Below are 25,152 nucleotides of genomic sequence, written 5' to 3' on the forward strand. Positions count from 1 at the left end.
TAAAATGTTTGGTTGCCATTTTTCGTGACTCAAATTTCAAATTAATAAGGTTACACAAGTCACTTAATCTTTCTAAGTTCCTTCCTCAAATACAGAATGAAGGATTAGACTATATAGATGCTCTCTTCAATCTCTTCCAGTTCTAAATCTAGGATGTGAAGATGGAATGATTTGAAGGTAGAGAAAATGTGGTATATATGATAGATTGCGGAGTCTGGAAGACAAGAAGCCCTAGGTTCAAATCCCACCTATGACAGTTAGCTGTCAAACTCAAGCAAGTCGCTTAATGTCTATGTGCCTCAAACCAACTCCCAAGGATTTATCTACTACAACAGATTTTGATGGAGGCAAGTCTCACTAGGACTTCTCCACACTGAAGAAACTATAGATCTTTCTCCTCTTCTTGTAAAGTTGAAGTCAATGGCAAAGAATGTAGTGAAGGGGTATTTTTTTTTCTTTTTCTTCTTCTTCAATCTATCAGCAAACATCTACCAAGTGCTTACTCCATATCTGGAGTGGTAAGTGCTAGGGATGAAAAGAAAAAAAGAAAAAAACCAACAAACAGTCCTGGACATTAACAGTAAGTCAACAAGCACTTATTGTGTGCCAGAGACTATGCTAAGCACGGGGGATACAAAGAAAGGGAAAAACCTAGCTCCTGCCCTCAAGGAGCTTACTTCTAATAAGAAGATAATTTTTTCTAATGAGAAAATAACTAGGGACATAAAAGATATATACAGTATATACACTGTGAATATAAGGGAATCTCTGAGGGAAGACACACGAGGGCAGAGATGAGAAAGGACAATTATTTTTTCTCTTCTCAATTCAGCAAGTATTTATTAAGGCTACCATGTGTCAGGTGCTGGCCACAGTCAGTCAATTAGTCAATAAACCAAGAGCAAAGCGAAACAGCATTTCACCTTGAGGAACTCTACACATCAGCAATGGCTCTGCAACTTAGTGCATGTGAGGGCACACATGGCACGCACGCACGCACACACCCACCCACCCACCCACCTTACTCCACTGGGTCTTTATAAGAAAAGTATTTTGAAAACTGTCAAACAATATATGTGTACACTACGTCTTATCTGGCACCCATGTTAGTTTGTGAAGGTATAACTTAAATGAGCTACAAAAAGGTTAACTTGGTGCTGACCCAACATTGAGAGGCCTTTAAGAAAGGACACCAAACCTCTGACCTCCCATTGGCTCTGGCAAGACAGTACAACACAATGAAAAAAACACTGATTTTGGAGTCAGAGCACCTGGGTTCAAATCCTAGCTCTACCATTCAATAAGTTGCTTAATTTCTCTGGACTTCTGTCTCCTCATCGTAAAATAAGGGGGTTAGACAATATGGACTTTAAGCAACTCCAGATCTATACTTGTAGCTGCACCCTCTTATGAACCCACCTGGGTAGGGTATTATTCCAAGCGCTGTGGTCCTCCTGCCTTATACTGGGCAAGGAGACGTGGAAGTCCTCTGTGTGGTAACCCCTTTTCCCTTTTCAGTATCTGGTTGCCTTCCTTTACTAAAAGTAAGATTCCCTTTCCTCTCTGCTACAACCATGTTGTTGTTTGTCCTTGATTCTTGAAGAGGACCATGACATCAGGAAGGTGATGCCATGACATGCAAGCGAAAAGGATTTCAGTGAGTGAGGGCCCTGCAAAGTCACCAGCCTCGCCTTCTCCTCTGAAGCCATCTGGGTCTAATGGCAAAATATAAATCAGGACAACTAGAGATGGCCCTGGATGCAGCGAGAGAATTTGGCCTTTGTAAGCTAAGGTCTTTCCCAGGTCTCAGTTTGTCTGAGCAATGCCCATTCAGGTATTAAGTCTAGGCAAGAAATGAGGCAAAGAATGGCTTCTTTTATCTAGTTAGAAAAAAAAAATCAATCTGGGAGGGGAAGACCTTCAGGGTTTCTGGCCAAAACAGAAACAACTACTATTTACACTCACTCTGAACCATCAGAGCCCAAACAATGACCAAATGAGGCTTAGGGTGGGACCTGATATTGGCCAATCAATGAGAGCCAGAGTGATTTGGGTTTAAGGCCTGTAAGCCCCAGGCTATCTTGTGAGGTTTCAGTGATCAAAATTTATATTCCTTTGGGCAGAGCATCCACAGGTAAAAGTATGATTCTCTATGTGGACAGAGGGAAAGGAAGGAAGGAAAGAGGGAGGGAGGAAGGAAGGAAGGAAGGAAGAAGCTGCATTGTCCAACTGGCCAGTTGGGTCCCCATTGGGGCAGCTACTAATACTCATAGATTGTGGATTATTGTTTGTCCTTAATTTATGAAAAGGACCATGACATCAGGACTTGCAAGTGAAAAGTGAATTGGATTTAAATGGGGCAGAGCTGTGTCACTAGCCTTGCTTTCTCCTCTGGAGCCATGTAAGGTCCTATCCAAAGGTCATCTTGCCTTCTTCAGTTGTTTTTCAGTCATGTCCAACTCTTTGTGACCCTACTTGAGATTTTCTTAGCAAAGATACCGGAGTGATTTGCTATTTCCTTCTCTAGCTCATTTTATAGATGAGGAAACTGAGGCAAACAGGGTTAAGTGACTTGCCCAGGGTCAAACAGCTAGTGTCTGAGGCCAAATTTGAACTCAGGTCTTCCTGACTTCAGGCCCAGTACTCTATTCACTGTGTCACCTAGCTTTTCTTAACCCAAAAGTTAGATGCTCCCAAATACACTGTTTCAAGATCTTTCAGGCTTCCAGCTTTCTTCCTTCATTACCCTGTGTAATTACTTCCTGCCTCCCTGACCAAGGGAAGAGTTCAAGGAGGCAGCTCCCTCCCTTGGAAGAGGGAGTTGGCTCACTAGATGCTAAATCCTTTAATCCTTTCCCAGATGAGTACTAGTTGGAGAACTGCCCTAGCCTGTGGCTGCTCCCGTTTCTCAATTAATAAAGAGTGCTGTTGGTTGAAAAGAGTTAAGGGATCCCTCCTTCTCTGCTTTGACCTGGTTCCAACACTTGGTGGGGAGACCTCAGCCAGCCCCCCTTTGTCCCTCATTCAGGGAAAGAGAGGTTCAGGAATACTTAACTCTTCTATCATTTCCTAAGTGGTCAAGGAGACACTGTTGAGAGGAGTGAACGCAGTCTTCTGGAGCACAGGCTAATAGTTCTAGAGCAGAGATCTACAAAGTTCTACAGCAGATATCCATAGTCATAGAATACTAGAAGGAACCTTAAAGATAATTTAGTTAAGTCTCTTCGTTTTGCGCATGAAGAAACCAAGGCCCTCTAAGATGAAGTGACTTATCCCTGGTCACACAGGGAACAGAGGCTGAATTCCAATCTGATGAGGGCACAGTCTCTGGGAACCCCTTGAACTCTTCCCACTTGACCTGGCCTTGGCCTGAGGCTATAACCATTAAGCCCAAATGCCTACCTTGCCCAGTCCTCTATTGTCCAGCTGTTTCCCACCCTTAATCCTGATCAAAATATTTAAACCCTAGCTCCAGTTACCCTAGCCCTTTATGGTCTGTCATTTCCATATAGCCTTCAGCTATTTCCCCCACCCTGGAGTCTGACCTCATCCCAGTCCCTTCAGGCTCCTCCTTAGACTCCTCCTTAAGTCCTTCCCTAGACCCCTCCTCTGGCCACCCCAGACCACCCCTCAATCCCTCCCACAACCTTTGTGTATATAATCTCCATCTTGCCTCCATAAAGGTGGTCAGAACCAATCTAGCTCAGATTGGTCTGGCCCACTTTCCTTACAGGCGTCGCAAGGGGGTGGGATGTCTTGGGGGCAGGCCTATGTGGCTAACTCTTAATAAACTTTATCTTTTCCCTTGGCTGAGAAAGCTTGAGTCGAATTCTTTCCGCAGGACCTGGTGTGTCGGTACTTTGGGGTGTCGAGCACCTCTCACCCCAAACCCTCATCAAATCCACTTCTGATTGCACTGGTGGCTTCTTGCTGAGAGGGAGAAGCAACAATCTTGAACATCAGCTGCCTCCAACTGATAGGGAGAACAAAGCAGTTCCATGATAACAGAATTATTGAATTTTAGAGTTAGCAGGGATGGCAGAGGTCATCTAGTCTAATACATACTTGAAATGAACCCCTAATACAGTAAAGCAGACAAGTGCTTGTCTTAGACAAGTGCTTAAAATGCCTTTGTAGGGATGGGTGGGGAGGTGGTCCAGATTTACCATTTCATCATTTTCCCCAGTATGCAATCCCCCCCCCCCCTGCCATAGATACAGATCAGCAGCTCTGGTCACTTGGTCTTTCAGGGCTGTCTGGGGTCAGGGCTGGGCAGCACCAAGAGGTTAATGGACTTGCCAGTGGTCATACAGTACCTATGTGTCAGAAGCAGCACTTCTGGATCCTATGGCTGGGGTTCTAGAAACTATACTGCTCTTACTCTCATTTTCACATAATAGTCATGTAATGGTTTGCCAACTTGAATAAATCACTTAAAGGTTGGCTCTAACCCAGCCCAGCCTAACACTGCTAGTAGGTGTGCAGCTAAATTCCTTGTTGCTGGAGAAGCATTCTAAGCCACATTTCAAAGGCCACTGACTGCCTGTATTTCACAGCATGGATTCCACATGAATCCTAGGAAACTAGCTCATGTATAGCACAAATCTTTCCCCAAGAGACAGGAATATCATCTTGTGGGCACAAATTGGCACAAATTTTATCAACATACATTGATGCCTGTCCTTCCTTCCTGAAAGGGTTGTTGGAAGGATCAAATGAGATCACAGCTCCGTTCCTATGGGAAAATATTTCCCAAGTTCCAAACTTTTGGATTTCGACCCTTTTGTAAGCTGCAGACCACCCAGAGTTTACCTGTGTGTGTCAGGGTCTGCATTGTTAGCTCTCCTGCTAGAAATCCCTACTCCTGAGATATTCTCTTCCATCTGTCTCTCTCTTTTCCTCTCTCCCTCCCAACCCTTCTCTCTCAGAGCAGCTGCTGACCTGCCTAATTTTGGTGGCACCATTCCATCAGCATATAACATAAGTACCCTCAGTAAATTTGACAGATGATGTGACAACGAAGTTGAAATTATTCATTTATCTTGGTATAATGCATTCATTTGTTCATTGATTTCAAAAGCTCTTTACAATTCATTTCTCAAAATAACATCTGATGAACTAAAAGTTATAATACAGCATACTTTGTGCTGATGGCTCCAATCCATCTGAAGGGAGCTGTCAGTCTCTCAAACAGTTAACAAGGGCATTCTGTCATTGAATGCTGTTAAAGACTGGTGTCTGAATTTGCTTTCTCTTCTCCTTTGCAGAGGCTAAGGGATTCATTCAAGATCTCACACATATATTGTGTGACAGAATTGGGATTTGAATTCAGGTCCTAAGAACATCATTTCCAGGGCTTTCTCCACAGTGCTGCAGTTCCAGTTACAGGACACTTCTGGGTTGCTGAAGAATCTTTATAGTATTACCATTCAGAAAGAGATAAAATGGCTCAGTCTATACCTTATACTCAAATGGATTCATGCACTCAGGCATGTGGATGTTCCTTTTAGAACTCATTTATTTCTGCCCACCCTGTGTGATTCTGGCCCATGTCCTCTTCTAAGTCTATTGACATGTTACGTACCTTCCCTTGACATTGTAAGGATACCAATGGGGCATACAGGATGCCCAACAGTTATCCTTTTCATTAGCCAAATGGCTAGTCCATCTTTTCTTTTCTCACCAGGCATTTCTTTTTTTTTTTCTTTTTTAGAGGGGGGAAGGCAAAGCAATTGGGTTTAAGTGACTTGCCCAAGGTCACACACCTAGTAAGTGTCAAGTCTGAGGCAGGATTTGAACTCAGGTCCTCCTGACTCCAGGGCTGGCTCTATTCACTGTGCCATCTAGCTGCCCCCAGGCATTTCTTTAATGTCCTCCCTTCCTTGGGATATTGCTTATTATTTTCTTATTTGATATATGCTGCAGCCTATTCACACCTAGCACATGCCCATCCATTATTGCCCTTTGAGTGGTATGCAAATTTAATCCTTCAGAAACTATAGAGTTCCATAAATCATAGCTATGCAAGTCAACAGTAGAATTATTTTGTTCAGTTGATTAAGGAGTGTCCAATTCTTCATAAGCCCATTTGGGGTTTTCTTGGCAAAGATACTAGAGTGGTTTGCCATTTCGTTCTCCAGCTTATTTAACAGATGAGGAAACTGAGGCAAACAGTGTGAAGCAGTCGATTTGTCCAGCATCACATAACTATTAAATATCTGAGGCCAGATCTGAACTCAGGAAGATGAGTCTTGCTGACTTTAGGCCCAGCCCTGTGTGCACAATGGCACCACCCACTGCCTAAGAGTAGAATACAGGTATTAAAAAGGTTCATCTCACCTTACTTTCAAAACAAATTATGATTTGACTGGTGTTCCTACTTAGATTCAGGGGCACCACCATTCCTCCTAAGATACAAGGGATGGAGGAAGAGAACTCTCAAATATAGCTAGTTAATGAACTGAAATAGTATCCTATGAAATTAATGTATTAGAAATATCACCTCCTTCAGATCTAGATAAATGGAAAAAACATCAGTTGCTTATGGTTAGGCTGAGCTAATATAATAAAAATAACAGTTTTACCTAAATTAATCTATTCAGTGCCATACCAATCAAACTACTAAATAATTATTTTACAGAGCTGGATAAAATAATAACAAAATTCATTTGGAAGAACAAAAGGTCCAGAATATCAAGGGCATTAATGAAAAGAAATGCTAGGGAAGGTGGCCTAGCCATACCAGATATTAAACTGTACTATAAAGCAGCAGTCATCAAAACTACTTGGTACTCGCTAAGAAACAGAGTGGTGGATCAGTGGAATAGGTTAGGTACACAAGATGCAGAAGTCAACAACTATAGCAATCTACTCTGTGATAAACCCAAAGAATCCAGCTTCTGGGCTAAGAATTCACTATTTCACAAAAACTACTGGGAAAGTTGGAAAATGGGATAGCAGAAACTGGGCATAGACCAATATCTTACACCATATACCAAAATAAAGTCAAAATGGATTCATGATTTAGGAATAAAGGCTGACACTATGAGCAATTTGGGAGAGCAAGGAATAGTTTGCCTGTCAGATTTATGGGAAAGGGAAGAATTCATGACTCAACAAGAGACAGAGAGCATTACTAAATGCAAAATGGATAAATTTGATTATGTTACATCGAAAAGTTTTTGTATAAACAAAGCCAATGCAACCAAGATAAGGAGGGAAGCAGAAAATTGGGAGAAAATATTTACATCCAATGTCTCTGATAAAGGCCTCATATCTAAAATATACAGGGAACTGAGCCAAATTTATAGGAATACAAGCCATTCCCCAATTGAGAAATGGTCAAAGGATATGAACAGGCAGTTTTCAGAGGAAGAAATTAAAGATATCTATAGGCATATGAAAAAATACTCTAAATCATTATTGATTAGAGAAATACAAATCAAAACAACTCTGCTGTCAGATTGGCTAACATGACAAAACAGGAAAATGATAAATGCTGGAGAGGATGTGGGAAAATTGGAACACCGTTACATTGTTGGTGGAGTTGTGAGCAGATCCAGCAATTCTGGAGAGCAATCTGAAACTATGCCCAAAGGGCTATAAAGGTGTGTATACCTTTTGACCCAGCAATACCACTTCTGGGCTATATCCCAAAGAGATCATACAAGTGGGAAAGGAATCCGTATGTACAAAAATATTTATAGCAGCTCTTTTTGTGGTGGCAAAGAATTGAAATCAAGGGGATGCCCATCAATTAGGGAATGGCTAAACAAATTGTGATATATGAATGTAATGGAATACTACTATTGTGCTATAAGAAAGGAGGAGCAGACGGACTTCATTATAACCTGGAATGACTTATACGAACTGATGCTGAGTGAGGGGTGCAGAACCAGGAGATCGTTATACATGATTACAGACACACATACCTCTAAGGACTAACTTTGATAGACTTGACTCCTCTCATCAATGCAAGGTTCAAAGACAGCTCCAAAAGACTCACGATGGAAAAAGCTGTACACATCCAGGGAAAGAACTATGGAGTCTGCATGCAGATTGAGGTGAACTTTTTGCTCTCTATCTTCCTCTCCTTTTTTAAAATTTGGTTTCGTTTCTCCTTTCTCATAATTCATTCCATTGGTTATAATTCTTCATTACAACTGGACTATTATGTAAATAAGTTCAATGTGAAGGTATATGTAGAACCTACATTAGATTACATGCTGCCTCTGGGGGTTGGGGGGAGGAGTGGAAGGGAGAGAAAATTTGGAACCCAAATACTTGTGGAACTGAGTGTTGTAAACTAAAAATGAAAAATAAATTAAAAAAAAAACTAGAAAGCACAGGACTAAATGGAATTTTCCTTAAAAAAATGCTAAGTGTTTAAAAAAAAGAAAGAAATATCACTTCTTGAGACTGTATCAACAGCATTGTATTTCTGTGGGGGATGCAGGGAACGTACCCCATATGCAAAAAGGCAAATAGGAAATGGGATTCTATGTTTAAATAGCTTAATATTTACAACATCTTAACTAATTTTTAAAACTTGTAACAGGAAAATGCACACACGCAGCATGCACAAACAACATAAACGTGGTCAGTTCTACAACATCTTTGAACCTTTTGTAGTTACAAATTCAAGAACTAGTTGGGAAGACAATGTGTGGCTAACAACCCCTATATTCGGCTCCTTCATGTAATCTGTAAAATGGGTGTAATCTGTGAATCAGATTCAGATCCACAGTCAACTTTGAAGGCTTAATTATTTAAGACCATTAAGACTGAAACAATGGTACCTTATATCTCCCTGTAAACAGCAGGGAGCAAGCAAACATTTTCCACCTACACAGGATGTCTCACAACTTTCCCTGAGGCACTGTCATTCTAATCACAGATGAACACATAATTTTACATTTATTATTATTAGTAGTAATAGTAATGAAACACCACAATCATTCATAGTCACAATTATACACGTTACCTCACAGGCTGCTAAAGACAACTTGTACTGTAACTTGGGAAAGCTGTTACTTAATTCTCACTTCTCACCTTTTCTTTTTGGGGGGTCAGGGTAGGGTGGTAGATTGCTGGTGGGTGGAAACTGTCCCTGCTTTCTGGTTCTACAGTTTCACCCTAGATCTCAAGGGTGTAGAGGTTTGACAACAGTGAAGAATAAGTTTTTCTCTCCTTTCCCCTCTTTTCTCTCTCTATAGCCAGATTATAAATATTTCCAGATGGATTTTCCACGTTTATTACTGTCACTGTGGTTGTTTTTAAATAAAAGTTTGAATGTAAATAGTTTTTTAAAAAAGCTTTGTTTTGTTTTTAAATGTTTCCAAGCCCTATACTAATAATACAGATATAATAGAAATAATAATAACAATTCCCCTTAATCCCAACCCACGGTCCATGTCATGAGAAGGATGGGCAGCAGCCAAGTAAGAGAGTATTAGGCAGGTGATGTACATCCTGAGGCCATACTAGTAGCTGGGAAGGTCTGGAACCCTGAAATCCTGGTCAGTGGAGATCTGGTGGTTCTACCAATTGGGTCAGCACCTAAACTTGTGGAATAGAGCTGCCACTAGAAATCCAAGTAACAGACAGGTTGGCATAGAATTACAGGCTGATTTACTCAAAAATGTCGTGATAATCGGCTTAACACAAGGGACAGAAAAGCAAGGCGTATAAATGCTATAAGACAACATACTGGCACAAATCAGCAACGTCAGTGTCTCGCCTGTTGGAAATATTTTGGTGCACATGGTGCTGATCCCCAGACGAGATAATGCAGGAGTACCCATGGAATGCGGAATGGAGCAAAGACACAAGTACTTCCATTATGTTCCATTTCCAAATTGGGCCAGGACTTCCCTCCCCTCACAGCTCATCAATGATGCTGAACTTAGTGCAGGCACCTAATCAGCTTCTTTGTCGTCGTCTTCTCTTTTTTTTTTTTTTGCAACATGGCTAATGTGGAAATGTTTTGCATGACTTTATATGTATAATGGGTGTCATATTTTTTGCCTTCTTAATGAGTAGGGGAGAGATACAGGAAAGGAAAGAATTCACTACTAAAAATAAAAATGAAAAATTCAATTTATTGCCATAACAAATACTTCCAAACCATAGGAAATGCAAAGCTTTCTGAATAGACACCCAGCAGAAGTCGAAACCATGTGGGAATAGGATGAGGTTACACACCATCCCTGTCAGCCTATTTGTTCTCAGAGTTGTCCTGAGAAGGCTTTCAGTAAGCCTTTAAGGATGAGCTTGTGCCCCAGGCCTTTTACTCTGTTAAAGTTACTTTAGCTACATAGCAAAACCAGAGAACAGTGCCTTAGAAAAGGATAGCTCCATTTTGGCAGCCCAAAAAAGGGTGAATAAAGGCCAGAAGCATCACTACTGACATCTTCACTGACTGCTGCACATACCTCTATGGAAGGGAAAATGATTGCGGACTTTGCCAATAGTGAGGTCCCCTGGGTAGGAAGGAAGGTAGGGGAAAGGAAAATGTAGGTATTAATGACTTCAGGGTTATTAGATAATAACTTGGAGAGTGAGTATAGGTGTACACTCCTGTGTCTGTGTCTGTGTGTGTGTGTGTGTGTGTGTGTGTGTGTGTGTGAGAGAGAGAGAGAGAGAGAGAGAGAGAGAGAGAAAGAGAGGAGGGAGAGAGAGAGGCAGAGAGACACAGAGAGAGAGAGAGGAGAGGGAGAGAGAAAGAAGGGGGAAGCAGAAGAGAAGAGGGGGGGAAGAAAAGAAGAGAGAGAAGAAGGAGGAGAAGGAAAGGAGGAAGAGAGAAGAGAGAGAAGGGGGAGAGAGAGGGAGAGAAAGACAAAAGGGAAGAGAGAAGAAGGGATGGGAGAGAGAGAGGAAGAGAAAGAGAGATAACTGGAGAGCTCATGCATGGGTGGGAGGAGGGTGGTTAGGAGAAAGGCAGAGGAGGAAGCTATCTTCTAGGTGCTATAGAGAGACAAGAAATAAAAATGGTTCTTCTCTTACTACCTTTCTGGCCTTGAACAAGTTACTTATCTCTCTGAGAATGAGTTTCCTCACTAAGGAGTTTAACTAAATGATCACTGTGATTCATTCCAGCTCTAACCTGTGATGTGACTCTAAGATGCTTATGAGGTAACTGGGGAAACAAATTATATATGTATGAAATGGGCATGCAAACATAAAAGAATCCACAGGATATGAAGTGACCTCAGCTGTCCCGTTCAGGGTGGGAGGTACCTGAGACTGGAATTTCTTCCCTAATATCCCTGATCAATCTAAATCAAGGGTGGGGAACCTGCCTCAAGGCCACATGTTGTCCTCTGGGTCCCCCAGGGAAGCCCTTTTACTGAGTCCTCTAAATAAAAGGATTTGATAGGTGAAGCTTGGATTCCCCACCCCGATTTAAATGAATAACAATCACAGCTCACTTTAAAAATTCACAAAACACTTTCCTCACAACTGAAAGATACATAATACAAATATTATTAGCTCCACTGTATGAGTCAAAGCCCCTTATGGGCATTACCTCACTCAAAGTGAGTACCTGAAAAGGCCTTAGCCTAAAAGGGCCAGGGTCTCCCAATGCATTCTGGGCCACCTCCGGTCATCCTGATGAATATCAGACCACTGGACCCAGATGGCTCTGGAGAAGAAAGTGAGGCTGGTGACCTTGCACAGCACCCCCTCACTCAAATTGAAGTCAACTGCAAGTCATGTCATCATTTCTCTGATGTCACAGTCCTCTTCAAAAAGGAAGAACAAACACAATGAATGAGAAGATTGAGTCTCAGAAAGGTCAAAGGAGTTGCCTCAGGTCCTACAACTGGTAAGTGGCAGGCAGGACTTGAACCCAGGTTTCTCAGCTCCAAAGCCTGGGTGTTTTCCCATTATACCAATGTATGGCTATGGGACAAACCAAGACCAATAATGAGCCCACTCTAATTGGAAAAAAACATTCTTCCTAACCAGGAGTTAAAAGCTTCATCCTTGTAACTTCCATCCAAAAGTCCTAGATCTCTGAATCGCTGTGGCTGGGCAAAATATGTCTAATTCTTACAAAGAGCAACTCTTCAGATAATGTCTTTTTAATCTTGAGCTTTATTGAAGACAATCACACACAATTGCTACTGCTCTCTGCCCTCTCTGCTCAGATCTCTCTCTCTCATTCTCTACTGCAAACACACTACACGCTTGTCTTCTCCAGTCTAAATATTCTCACAATTGTTCCTTATATGAGAATGAAACCATTTTGATAGCAGGGACTGCGTTCATTTTTAACTCTGCATCCCCAGAGCCTAACATATCGCACAGTACACAGCAGGTGTTCAAAGAAATGTTTGTTGAACTGAATTGTTCCCAAGACACCTCACAGAATCACTCTAGGGATGAAGGGAGTAGACTAGATGATCTCCAGTAGGGATCCTTATAGCCCTAAATCTATGGTTCTTTAGTACTGGAACACATCTCTCCCGGCTGACCTCCCAGATGCCTCCAGCCTCTCTTAAAGTGCGCTGCCTAGAACTGGACACAACATCCCAGATATTCTGCAGAGCAAGTAAGGAACTCTTAGCAAATTACCTATGGAGGGTGGAAAGGGAAAGTGGCAGTACAGAGAACATCACGCAATTAACCAACATTTATTATGCACCTATTACATGCCAACATAAGCACGAGGCCTTGGAGATGCGAAGACAACTGTCATCACCAAGCTTGAATTATGCTGTTACTCAAGAATAAAGGATAGAACCTGGACCTGTGATTTTTTAATCAAGGAAAGTCCCAGAAGACAAAACGTCCTCTACCAAAACAGGCTGGCGTCTCTCCAAGACTCTAAGTTTCAGAGAGTTGGGTAAGAGAAGGGATTTGAACAAGGGTCTTCTTGGCTTTGAGGCTAAACCAGTCAGTCAGCAAGCATTTACTAAGCCCTTACTATCTATTTACGGGCCAGGCATTCTGCTAAACGCTAGGGAAACAAAGGACAAAAAGAATGGACTCCCTGAAGAAGCCCCTATTTTAAGGAGGGACCTCAACGCAGAATTGAGGGTGGTATAGTAGGAAGAGTGTTAGACTGGGAATCAGAAAGACCCCAGTTCAAAAACTCCCTCAGACCCCCCGCCAGCCCTCTTTAAGCCTCTTACCTATGACTCAGTTTCCTCACCTGTAAAATGAGGGGGTTGGATTTCATGGCCTCCAAAACTTTTCTGGCCCTTTTCTGTTGAAAAAGTAGATCCTTAAATCACTAGATCCAGGACACCGAAGCAGAAAGGTTCATAAAGATCATTTATTCCACATTATGAAGTACGAGACATCTATTTTGGCCAATGTAGAAATCTGTTTTGCTTGATTATGTCCATTTATTACAAGGGGTTTGTTGTTTGTTTTTTGCTTTGTTTTGTTTGCTTTTTTTTTTTTGGTGGGGGCCGGGGATGAGGGAAAGAAGCAAAAAACAAATGCCTGTTAACTGGGATTTTTTCTTGTTGAATATAATTTAGTTTTTAAAAATTATCTAGCTATTAACCTGGAGAACTCAGGTTAAGTGTTTTGATAATTGTTATTTCAAGGTAATTGGTTTCCTTTTCAGTTAGCTCCCTTTTGAGGGCTGTCATCCCCTGTCAGAAGCTAAATTCCTTGAGGGCAGGGACTGTCTTTTTGGATTGGTAGTTATGGGAGAAGATGGGCCTGGAGTCAGAAAGTCCCGAGTTCAAATACTAACCTCAAACAAGTACTGGCTTTGTGACCCTCGACAAGTCTCTTAACCTCTCTCAGCCTCAGTTTCCCTATCTGCAAAATGGGAATAAAGATAGCCCCTACTTCCCTGGGATATCTGTAAAGCGTTTAGCACAGCACCTGGCACATAGTAGGCTCTTAATAAATGCTTGCTGAATTTTAAAACCCTGGGGAGGGGGGCGGGTCAGGAAGTCCATAGGGTACACCAGGCTGCCGCTTGACTATGAGCTCCTTGAACGCAGGGACTGATGTTTGTTTTCTATCTCCAGCATCTTAGCACTGTGCTCGGCACGTAAGAGGCGCTTAATAAATGCACACTGACTGGATGCTAAAGGGGTCCGTGGCAATCCCCGCCAAAAAGGTAAAGAAGCTCTGGTCTAGTCCAAGTCGCTCCTGGTACAGCTGGGAAAACTGAGGACCAGAGAGGCTGAGTGATGCTCCCGAGGTCACACAGCAGGAGAGGCGGAGGCGCAGTTCGCACTCAGGTTCTCCCTCTCAACCTGCCTCCTTTCATTATCAGGAACTGGAGTTCCCAATTAGTATCGGGAGAGGTAATTGGGGGTGGGGGGTGGGGGGCGCGGGGCGCAAGATGCCAGCGGGGTCTCCCATCGAGCGCGTACTCCAGCCCCAGATTCGAGCGGGAGTGGGTTGGTAAAGAGGAGTCCACGCGCGGAACTTCAAGCTTAAGAGTTTGGGGGCCGGATGGGGAGGGGCTCGAGCCCAGGACAGAAACGCGAACTCACCCACAATCCGGCCGCTCGGCCGCCGTAGCACGTCCTGAAGCAGAGGCTGCTCGAGGAGCCAGAGCCGCCGCCGCCGCCGCGGGAGCAGGCTGGAGAAGCCGCGGCAGCCGACGCCGTAGTCTGACGTCACGAGGCCCCGGCAGCCACTCTCGCGCCGGCGCGGATCTCGCGCTGTCCGGGGCCGGAAGTGGGGCTCGGGCGCTCAGCCCGGGTTGCCATGGCGGTGTTTGGGCGGCCCCACTGGAAGCGTCTCGAGGCTTGCTGGGGTTGGTGGGGCGGCCGGGCCGCGGCCCCTCGACAGCGACAGCCGCCGTGGAGGCCGAAGAGCACGAACCCGTTCACCCAAGAGCAAGAGCAGGAGTGGCGGCGGCGGAACCGCACCGTGCTCACGTACGTGGCCGCGGCCGCCGTGGGCATGATCGGAGCCTCCTACGCCGCGGTTCCCCTCTATCGTCTCTATTGCCAGGTAGGACGGCTGCGGGGAGCCCGGGCCGGGAGACGCCGGGACACTGAGGCCCAGAGCGGGGAAGGACGGGCCCAAGGTCACGCAGACTGGAAGGGACCTTACTGGGAACGACGCAGAGTCTGGTGTAGAGAAGACCGGGATTTGACTCCCAGCTCGGGCCCTCGTACCTGCTTGACCTTGGGCTAGTCATGTCGCCTCTCCAGGCCTCAGCTTCCTCATCTGTACAATGGAAGTAAAAAATAGCACCCATCCCTCACTGCCTGTCGTAATCCGGATCCAAAAAGATACCGTAGGTAAAGCGCTTTGCGAACTTCAAATGAGGCGCCGTGGGAATGTAAGCTGTGGTGGCATTCACATCTGGATTTCTCAGCGTTTATTCTCTCGGATCTCTGGGTAGCGTTTATACTGTTGACCAGCTCCCTGCTTTGGAGACTCCCCCACTTTGTCTTCTGTGACACCACCCGTATTATCGTTCGTTCATTCAGAAAACATTAAGTTCAGTTTAAGAAACGTTTATTAAGCCCGTACTAGGCGCCTGACCGAGTGCTAAGAGGCAGGGATACAAAGAGACAAAAGAGAGCCCCTGCCTGCCCTCAAGGAGAGTACAATCCTACGGGGAGATGAAATGCGATCAAATAGACACAAAGGGAGCCGTATACGGGATAAATGGAAAATTGGGAAGGCTTCCGGTAGGTGGGATTTTAGTGGAGACTTACCGGAGGCCAGGGAAGTCAGTAGTTGGAGCCAGAGCCTTCCAGGCATGGGAGGAACATCCAGAGAAAATGCTCGGAGCCAAAAGACGGAATGCCTTGTTCTTGAGAAGCCAGTTCCACCAGACCCGAGTATGCATTTGGGAGTAAGGTGTAAGAAAACTGGAAAGGCAGGAGGAGGTTAGGTTATGAAGTATGTGGTGTCTGTGTACAGAACGTTGTAAAGAGCCCTGGGAGCGATGACATTTACGGAAGACCGGGCCCCAGCTTGTTAGGAGGCACAGCTGGATGTGGAGACCTGAGGTTCCCAGCTATTTGCTAGATCTCCTCTGTTATAAAGAAGACCCCAGACTCAATTCTGAAAGTTGGCGTCTCGAGTGTTTTATTCAAGAAGCTTTTGGTTCTCGAGAAGTGGGCACAACTCCTCAGAAAGGAAGAGTGCGCCCAGTACAGAGATGACAATGAGATTTTACGGGATTAAATTGGCTCAGGATTGGTCCTAGGATGGGTCCTGATGCTCCCCGGTTACATCACTCCCTGTATGCCCGTGTTAGTTGTTACAGTTGCTGAATTGTTGCCGACCAAGGTTGCTGAGCAGTCGAGTTCTTTTTTTAAGGTCTTTTTTTCTCCGAGTCCTCTATATGGAAACCTGTTTCAGGAGAGGGGCCCTATGGCTCCATCTGTGTGGAAACTTATCTTACAAGATTGTCACAGACCTTGGGTCAGCAACCTTTAGGTTGTCATGTCCTCTTGGTGTGGAAGATTTCACAAGAGGGGCCCTATGGCTTCATCTGCATGGAAACTGAACTATGTATTTTATAATATGTCTCACACCTCTGCAACATCTCTTTATGTATCTCCCTTTCTCCACACTCACAACCACTTTCCACTCAGGCCCTGCTCACCTCTCCTCTGGACAACTGAGACAGCCTCTAAACCAGCCTCCCTCATATCTTTGCCTACTTGCCCGCAGCTGCCAAGTAATTTTCCTAAAGTGCAGGTCTGACCATGTTATGTCCCTGCTTGATGAACCCCATTGTCTCCCTCTCTAGGATCAAGTATAAACGTCTCTTTATTATTTAAAGTTCTTTAAAATGTGGTTCCATCTTGCTTTTCCAACTTGATCACACATTACTCCTCTCATGCATTTTATGGTTTTTGCTGTTCTTCACACATGACAGGCCATGTCTCTGCACTGACTCTTCCCATTTCCTAGAATGAACTGCTCTCTCACCTCCAACTCTGGAAATCCCTGGGAATTTCCTTCAAGATTCGGCTCAGGTGCCACCTTTTGCATAAGGCCCTTCCTGGTAGTACTTCTGTCTCCTAACCTCTGATTATCTTATATCTGCTTTGTATGTTTTATTGATATATGCATACATAAATACATACACACGTGTGTATGCATGTTGTTTCTTCTTTAAAATGTATGCCTTTTGATAACAAGTACTCTTGCTTTTATTTTTTCTGTATACATGCCTAGCCCAATGACTGGAACATAATAAATGCTTTCAATTGAATATAATTAGATTGATTTAGATCTGGCTAAATGGCTGTACCAGAGTGTCCTTAGGGATGTGGCCACTAGAATAAAGCCCCAGATGCCCTTTCTTATTTAGTGCTAGCTTCTGCTTTGTTCAGTGAACTTAACTGGAAATTAAGATGTTCAACATTTAAGAGTAAAATGATTGTACAAATATAAGTATTCCATAACTTATCTTAAAAGGTACACTGATAATAACAAAATTAAAATGGTAGCATGGCATATTTATATGTTTTGAAGCAATTAGGGTCACTGTCACAGTTATGACTAAAGGCATTTGAAGACTTATTTTTTAAATAGTAGTTCACTGCACCATTGGGATATGATGGAACACCATTTTGGGGGGACTTTAGGACTTGGGTGAAATCTTTAGTGGGGCAGGCAGCTAGGTGGAGTCAGGAGGACCTAAGTTCAAATCCAACCCAGATACTTAACTGTGTGACGCTGGGCATGTCACTTAAACCCCAATTGCCTTCTCTCCCTCCAAAAAAATCTTTGGCCTTTGAGGTGCCTTCTGGCTGTAGATCTTTGTTGTTCACTTGTTTCAGCTGTGTCTGACTCTTTGTAACCTCAGTTGGGGTTTTCTTGGCAAAGATACTGGAGTGGTTTGACATTTCCTTCTCCAGCTCATTTTACAGATGAGGAAACTGAGGCAAACAGGGTTAAGTGACTTGCCCAGAGTCACACAGCTAGGAAGTGTCTGAGACCAGATTTGAAATCAGGAAGACTCGTCTTCCTAACTCCAGGCCCAGCACTCTATCCTAGTTGCCCACTGTAGATCAAGGGTCCTTTGATCCTATGGTAATATTTTAAAGGAACATTTCATGATTATGATACACCTTCATTAAAAATCTTGTTTCTAATATATTTTGTAATAATTTTTTCTCAGACCACAGGACTTGGTGGGTCAGCTGTAGCTGGTCATGCTTCAGAACAGATTGAGACTATGGTACCTGTTAAGGATCGAATCATTAAAGTCACTTTCAATGCAGATGTGCATGCAAGTCTCCACTGGAATTTTAGGCCTCAACAAACAGAAATATATGTAAGTGATTGACACATTTAATAGTCTATGCTGAACATTAAAAGAACCTTTATCTCATTCAAACCCCTCATGTTGGAAATGAGTAAAGCCCAGAGAGGAGTGACCCTCCCTAGGGCATCAGGAGGGGTCAGCATTAGAGGTAGGACTAGACTAGATAATAACTTTAATTCAAAAATGAATTCTTGTTACTTTAAGCAATTTCAGGTCTTTAGAAAATCATTCATCTAAAAATTTATAAATTATGACTAATATTAATCACATTAATTTGTTTTTTTCTCTCTTTCCTCTCTTATCTCTGCCTGTTCTCTGCTTCTTTCTCTCTTCTCCCCCTCCCATACATTTTTTCCACCATTGCTTCCAAGAACTGAGTGTCTGTCCCAAGGTTTCAGGAACTCCTGGACCCTCATGAAGTGATCATGGTGAGCTTTAGTATCACTGCTATAAAACCTTGATTAAAATACTTGCTTAACTATGTAATCTCTTTAACTAAGAGCCAGAACATTTTTTCCTCTTTATTTTCAGTCCTCCTCCCTTGACCTTCTCTCCAAAAACCATTACCTGTCTTTCATTCCTCTTGTTTCTCCCTCCCTGCTCACTCCTCATCTTCCTGCAAATGCCATCAGTTCTCTATGGTCCTAGGTCCAGTTCTCAATCTTTCCTTGACACTTTTATTCTAGCCAGTTAACTCTCATCTCTCTCTCCCTCATTATTGCCAAACTTCTTGAAAGTTTTTACAGTTTATGATGCCTCTACTTTCTCATCATCTGCTTTCTCCTCAATACCTGTCCTCACCACTTTATGAAACTGCTCTCAAAAAGGTCACCAACAACGCTTTTAAAATTCTCTCCCAATGACTTTTTTTTTTGGTAGCATTTGACACTGTTGACCATCTCCTTTTGGATACTTTCATTACCCTTGGCTTCAGAATCAATACAGTTTCTTGGAACTCCTCTCACTCCTTCCCCCACTCCTCTCATTCACTGACTCCTTGTCCTTTTCCCCACCCCTTCTTAAAAGTTCTGTCCCTGACGTCCTGATATCTGAGCCTTGTGAATAGGTTTGGGAGTAGACTAGAGAGCATGCCATACTGGGATTATTTAGTATGGAGAAAAGATTTAAGGGAGGTGGTAGACTCTGTTGTCATGACTAAAAGTCCATCACTGTCCACACTCTCTCCCTTCAGTTATTCACTCATTCCTTAATGTGTTTCAGACCTTTCCATTTCTCTCCCAAATCCCTTCTTATGTTGAACATAATTTAGCCTTCTCTAAGGAAATTGAGGGCCTCCTGCCTTAGCTTCTTCAGGTTCTCCTCCTCCTCCATTCCTCAGTTCCTGCAGCAGCATTACCCTTTTTTTAGGCCAGAAAAATTACAGTTATCACTCTTCTTCACTAAGCCCTATACAAAGGTCCTTGATGCTATTTCCTCTATCCTTTTCCTGATTCTGAAGTCAGCTCCTCTTTCTCCTTCTTTCAGCTTGCTTCCTATTTCTTTCCAAATGTGCTCAGATATGTAATATCCTCAGGCCTCTAGCCTGTCCAGGCACTGGCCCATCTTTATCTGCAGATGCCTTCATTTTGTCATTGTCCAGTCTTCTCAACCCTTTGAAATCCAGCTTTCGAATTCACTCTGCTAGAACTGTTCCTTCACCAATGTCCTCAGAATCCCTGAAGCTATAATGGCCTTCTATTTTCAGTCCTCTTCCTCCTTGACCTCTTTGCTGTTTCTAACACAATTGATTACTCCTATTTACTGGATATTTTTTCTCTTCCCTTGATTTGAGACTCTTCTTGCCTATCTAACTACTCCTTCGCTCTAGCCTCTTTCATTTTCCCGATTTCTTATTGCTAGTGTTTCCTTAGGGCCTGCCTTTGACCTTCATCTCTCTTTACACTCTCTCCTTTGGCAGTGTCATTCATTCCAACTCAGTCTGTGTAAAAGATTTCCAAGTGTGTACCCCTAACCTTATTTCTGAGCTCTAGTCATTTATTTTTAGCTGCCTTCAAGAATATTTGTACTTGAATATCCCACTGAGATGTCCTCTCGTGCCCTTGCTTTTGGGCAGTCCTCACTCCAGCTCCGCTTTACCTTTCTGGTTTGTCTGCTATTGCCTCACCAGGTGATAGGCCTGTATTGCTCTTTTCTATTTTAACCTGTGTTCCAGAGTCCGTGTGGTATAAAAATTAAAGCAGTAGAGTCAAGGGAGGCAAGTGTGAATCCTACCTTATGACACTTGTGTGTGACCATGGGCTAGGCTTTTTGAGCCTCACGAAGCTCATTTGTAAAATAGGCATGATAATACCTACTGTTTCTCCCTCATGGAATTGTATAAGGGTAAAATGAGTTATTACATTTAACCACTTTTTGAACCTTGAAGTGAGATATAAACGTCAGTAATTATTCCAGCAAAAGTGGTCTACCCTGTCTTCTGTGCCTGGTTACCCTAAACACTATTCCCTGTGCAAGGTGGCTCTTTCTCCCCTTTACCTGTTGAATTCTTATCCAGCTCAAAGAGTATAGCCCCAAGTTCTCCTGGTTGGGAACAACATCTGACCTTACATACCATTTTTTTTTTTTTTGCAACTCTTATCTCATTTATGCCCTGTCATAGTTACTATGCATTTGTTCCCTATCTGCCCACTCTACTGTAAACTTTGTGAACCTTGTCTAATCTAAACTTTTATCTTCCCTAGTACCAAGCTCAGTGCCCTGCACACATAGGCACTTAATCATATTTGAATGAATATACCAATAAATGATTGAATTAGGATCAATGGGGAAAAGCTGCCAGGAAGCAGATTTTAGTCCAGTAGGAGGAAAACTTCCTGATGATAGAGCTGGCCAAAATTGAGATTGTCTTCCTCGGAAGGTAGAAAATTCTCCAGTGCAGGAGCTCTTCAGGTAAAGACTATAATGGCCACTTGTCAGGATAATTGCAGAGGAGGTTCTTGCTCAGGTATGATTTGAACTAGATGAAGTCGGTATCCCTTCTAGCCCCGAGTCGGGAGTCTTGGAAGCTTTCCTGGATCCTCTCTAAATAGTAATAATCTCCTTTCCATGTATACGTACACCATAGAGAACTCTTTTTAAACCTCTCAAGTGTACTTATTTTGTACTAGCTATGTTTCTGTCTCATGTTCCTGTTTCACAACAGGACTTTACACATAAGACACTTAATGTATGTTGAATTGAACTATTGTAGAGAATCTTTAAAATATGTTCTTGCTCCCTGCCCTGCCCCGCCCCAGTAAGTTTGTAAGCAGATTGTTCTTGGATACTTAAGGCCTTTTCAGGGCTTCAGATTGTTGATGATCCTCTTCATCACGAGGTAGTTATAGAAGACATTCCAGCACACACTTAGGAATCCCTTTTAAAAAACAAATCTTTTGTATGGTTTGAGAGGCAGTGTACATGAGAGCTGGCCTCAGAGACCTGGGTTCAAATTCTGCCTGTGACCCAGACTGGGTGTGTGACCCTAGGTAAGTTAGGTAACCTCTTGGTGTTTTAGGCAGCTCTCTCCAAGTTGAAGAGAGAGTGGAGACCTGCTTTGGTAAAGGGAGTGTCCTCATCTGGGAATTCTATATACTAATGAAATCAACAGAATCAGTCCCTATTGCTTGTAATCTCTTGTTTAAAGTCACTGGTCTTAATCACCTAACAAAGAACATATATTAAATGGGCTAATTTGCATCCACATTTAAAGAAGAATTCAAGTATGTAAGAGGATACTGAGTCAATGTCTACATGGTGGAGATCTGGATTTAGAATCAGGGGTTCCCAAACTTATTTGGCATACTGTCCCCTTTTAAGAAAAATTTACTCAGCACCCCCTTCTCCCCAAATCTACTTTCTTTAATTTTTTAAAGTTTTTTAAAACTTTGCATCATGTGAAATTTTTTTCAAAGAATTAGGCATCTTACATTTAATAATTTATTGTAAATTTGTGAGGTTTTTCCTGCATTGAAATTTTGATGATGCAATATTGCATCATATAACCATGTAGTATTGTATTGTAAACAAGCCATTACACACACATATTCCTGCCCATGCATGCTGGACTTGCTGACAATTCGAGACACACTCGCCTGCCAACACTTGCTTGTTAAGACCTGTTAGTGGACTTGACCACTGATTGGTTACAACTTGCATTTTGTATGTTTATTTGGAAAATGATATAATCACTACAGCTTTAACTGTTATACAACAGATGAAACATGTACATCAGTTTTTCAAAATTTTCTTTTCTTCTTATGCTTCCACCGCCACTTTATTTTTATCCAGTGCCACCCAGTTGCACCCGAGGCTACTACTGCCCCCCCCCCCATAGTTCCAGGGCCCCCAGGGGGCGGTATCATCCACTTTAGGAACCTGTGGTTTAGATCCTCTCCCTACCATTTATTGGCACTGCTGTAATGGCTGTGGCATCTCAGGTGTCTCATCTATAAAATTGCAATAATAATAGATTTGTTTTTTTAATTGGAAAGGAACATCATATAAAAATGACATTCTTGGTTTGGGGTATTCATTGCTGATATTTACAGATCTTAAATTTGAATTTTTATGGGTAGTGCTTCCTATTTGTTTATACAAGCATTAGGTCTTATCAGGTATTAGTTACTGAAGCATTTAGTCATGTTCTCACAATGCCTTTGACATGTTACTTAGCCACCCTTGGCCTCTGTTTATACAGCTATAAGGTGAGGGCTTGGACTGGCTGATCTCTTTTGCCTTTTTCAGTTCTAAATCTTATTCTGTCATTTCAGTTAGGTGTTTGTTGGTCTGATAAATGATTAAACTGATAGGCAGTTGAGGGCCAAAAAGTTAAATTATAGACTAAGTACATTCATTTCTTTTTTCTGCAAAACAGGTGGTACCAGGAGAGACTGCACTGGCATTTTACAAAGCTAAGAATCCTACTGACAAACCAGTAATTGGAATTTCTACATATAATGTTGTGCCATTTGAAGCTGGACAGTATTTTAATAAAATACAGGTATGCTAAGTAAAAATTCATCATAAAAAAGATTAAGGTATAGATATAGCATAACTGCCATCTCACTAAATTTGTTGTTTTATTTTGGATGATTTAAGAAAAAATTAACATAATTTTGAAAGTCATACTACTCCAAAAATAGAAGCATAAATTCATTCAAAGCCTTGAGGTTTTTTTCCCCCGGGTTGCTTGTTCATGATTTTCAATGACTGACCTCTAGAGCAACTTAAAACTCTTATAGCAAAGGCAAGAAAAAGTGTATTTTGAGACTAGATCATTTAATATAGGCTATAGCTATCTAAACCCAAGTTTGGCCAGTAGTCCATCAAATGTTAAAATTTACTAGTTCTGTATTGAATTCTAGGGTGATAATGAAAATAAACTGGAATACTATTTTCAGTGTGGATCATAAAATTATATAGCTGTAAAAGTAGAAAAGTTAATTCTTTCTTCCTTTTCAATTTCTAGTGCTTCTGTTTTGAAGAACAAAGGCTTAATCCTCAGGAAGAAGTAGACATGCCGGTATTTTTCTTCATTGATCCTGAATTTGCTGAAGATCCAAAAATGGCAAAAGTTAATTTGATCACTCTCTCTTACACATTTTTTGAAGCAAAAGAAGGACATAAGTTGCCAGTCCCAGGTTATAATTGAAATGAGAAATAGTTTTCCTTTGCTCTTCCTTAATTCTTTTGTCTTGGTTTGATAAGTTTTTGAGAAATCATGTTATCAGATCTTTTTGAAAGAGAAATATTAATGGGGAAATTTTTTTTTTATTTTAAACCAGAATCACATGTACTTGTATATTTTTCTCATAAACTACTTTTTTTTTATCCTTTAGTTTGTGTGAGATCATAAGAATGGAGATACTCCTGAAGAAAAATCTAGGTGCAGAATTCAACTTAAAACCATATTTGCATATTTGTAAAAATAACATGCAAATTATTCTCTTTAGGGGGCGGTGTATCAAAAAAAGAATGATCTGCTCAATTCTGTAAGCACGCGCATATGGGGTGAATGCTGCTAAGATCACAAAGTACCAGAGCTGCTTTTAGCTCTTAAAAGGGTGTGCTAGTAGAACATTTCATTTGTCTCTTCTGTTAAAGGTGAAGATGCTGAAGCCCTGAGAGATGAAATTATTTGCCTAATATTACACAGCTAGTTAGTGACTAGAGCCCAGGTCTCTCACTAGCCAAGTCTTTCCATTATGCCATCATGGCCATCTTGGGATGCACTTTGCTATTTTGTTTTGTTTTGTTTTTCATCTGTTTCTGAAATCAGTGACCTTTTAAATGGCAGGTACATTATTATTCAAATTGAATCAAAAAGAAGGCTGGTCAATCAGTTCCAAAAGTGCTATTCCATGATATTTTCCCCCAGAGTAGTGCTACATATGAGAATTGAGAAATATTTTTCTACTTTTATTTGGATCCTTACTTCAGGCTTCAGGTCCAGTGGCCTGTGGTAACTTACAGGCTAAGCTACTAACCCTACAAAGTTTGTTAAAAGTAGTCACTGCACAGTCAGTATGCAGAAGCAAAAGGGTTAGAGGCTAGTCTTGGGCAAAGAGCAAATGTAGGATTTGAATTTTAAGCTCTTTAAATTGTTTTTTCCCATGAAAATTCAATTGCTATTTTATATTTGCAATACTTATATATTTTAATTTTGAGGTAATTGGCATGGAAAGAATGCCCTTATAAATTAGAAATGAAGTATATTAGTATTTCTGCCAGATTACATTTATAGTGAGGGTTCCAAACACTTGGATACTAACATCTCACTGTTATGTATGGTACTATGTGCTTTTTCTTGGCATCAAAAACTCTTTTGTGAAGAGACTATGTTAACTTATATATTAAATTATTTTTAATATTATTTCCTTTGTTGACTTTTCCTTTAATACTACTTACCCTTATAACACAAATGT

At 41.9% G+C, this 25,152-nt stretch overlaps 2 protein-coding genes across 2 annotated transcripts in view; one reads left to right on the forward strand and one right to left on the reverse strand.

The window, feature by feature from the left end:
• Window positions 1-14,571, reverse strand: part of STXBP4 (syntaxin binding protein 4) — a 228,831-nt gene extending 214,260 nt beyond the window's left edge. The window contains exon 1 of the mRNA XM_036753251.1: window positions 14,472-14,571. The gene's annotated coding sequence lies outside the window, so the exon portion shown is untranslated. The remainder of the gene's footprint in view (window positions 1-14,471) is intronic.
• Window positions 14,572-14,623: 52 nt separating this feature from the next.
• Window positions 14,624-25,100, forward strand: LOC118846339 (cytochrome c oxidase assembly protein COX11, mitochondrial). The gene is made up of 4 exons (XM_036754762.1): window positions 14,624-14,937; window positions 18,080-18,235; window positions 23,103-23,228; window positions 23,697-25,100. Exons 1-4 carry the CDS (start codon window positions 14,689-14,691, stop codon window positions 23,877-23,879), a joined length of 714 nt encoding a protein of 237 aa, XP_036610657.1. The 5' UTR covers window positions 14,624-14,688; the 3' UTR covers window positions 23,880-25,100.
• Window positions 25,101-25,152: the final 52 nt, after the last annotated feature.

This window comes from Trichosurus vulpecula, chromosome 4 (assembly GCF_011100635.1).
Source record: "Trichosurus vulpecula isolate mTriVul1 chromosome 4, mTriVul1.pri, whole genome shotgun sequence".
NCBI classification, from domain to species: Eukaryota; Metazoa; Chordata; class Mammalia; order Diprotodontia; family Phalangeridae; genus Trichosurus; species Trichosurus vulpecula.

Excerpts from the sequence above, each read along its gene's own strand:
- LOC118846339 (XM_036754762.1), top strand. The coding sequence starts at position 14,689 with ATGGCGGTGTTTGGGCGGCCCCACTGGAAGCGTCTCGAGGCTTGCTGG. Across the intron at positions 14,938-18,079 it reads TCTATCGTCTCTATTGCCAG|ACCACAGGACTTGGTGGGTC; the intron begins GTAGGACGGCTG and ends ATTTTTTCTCAG. Across the intron at positions 18,236-23,102 it reads CTCAACAAACAGAAATATAT|GTGGTACCAGGAGAGACTGC; the intron begins GTAAGTGATTGA and ends TCTGCAAAACAG.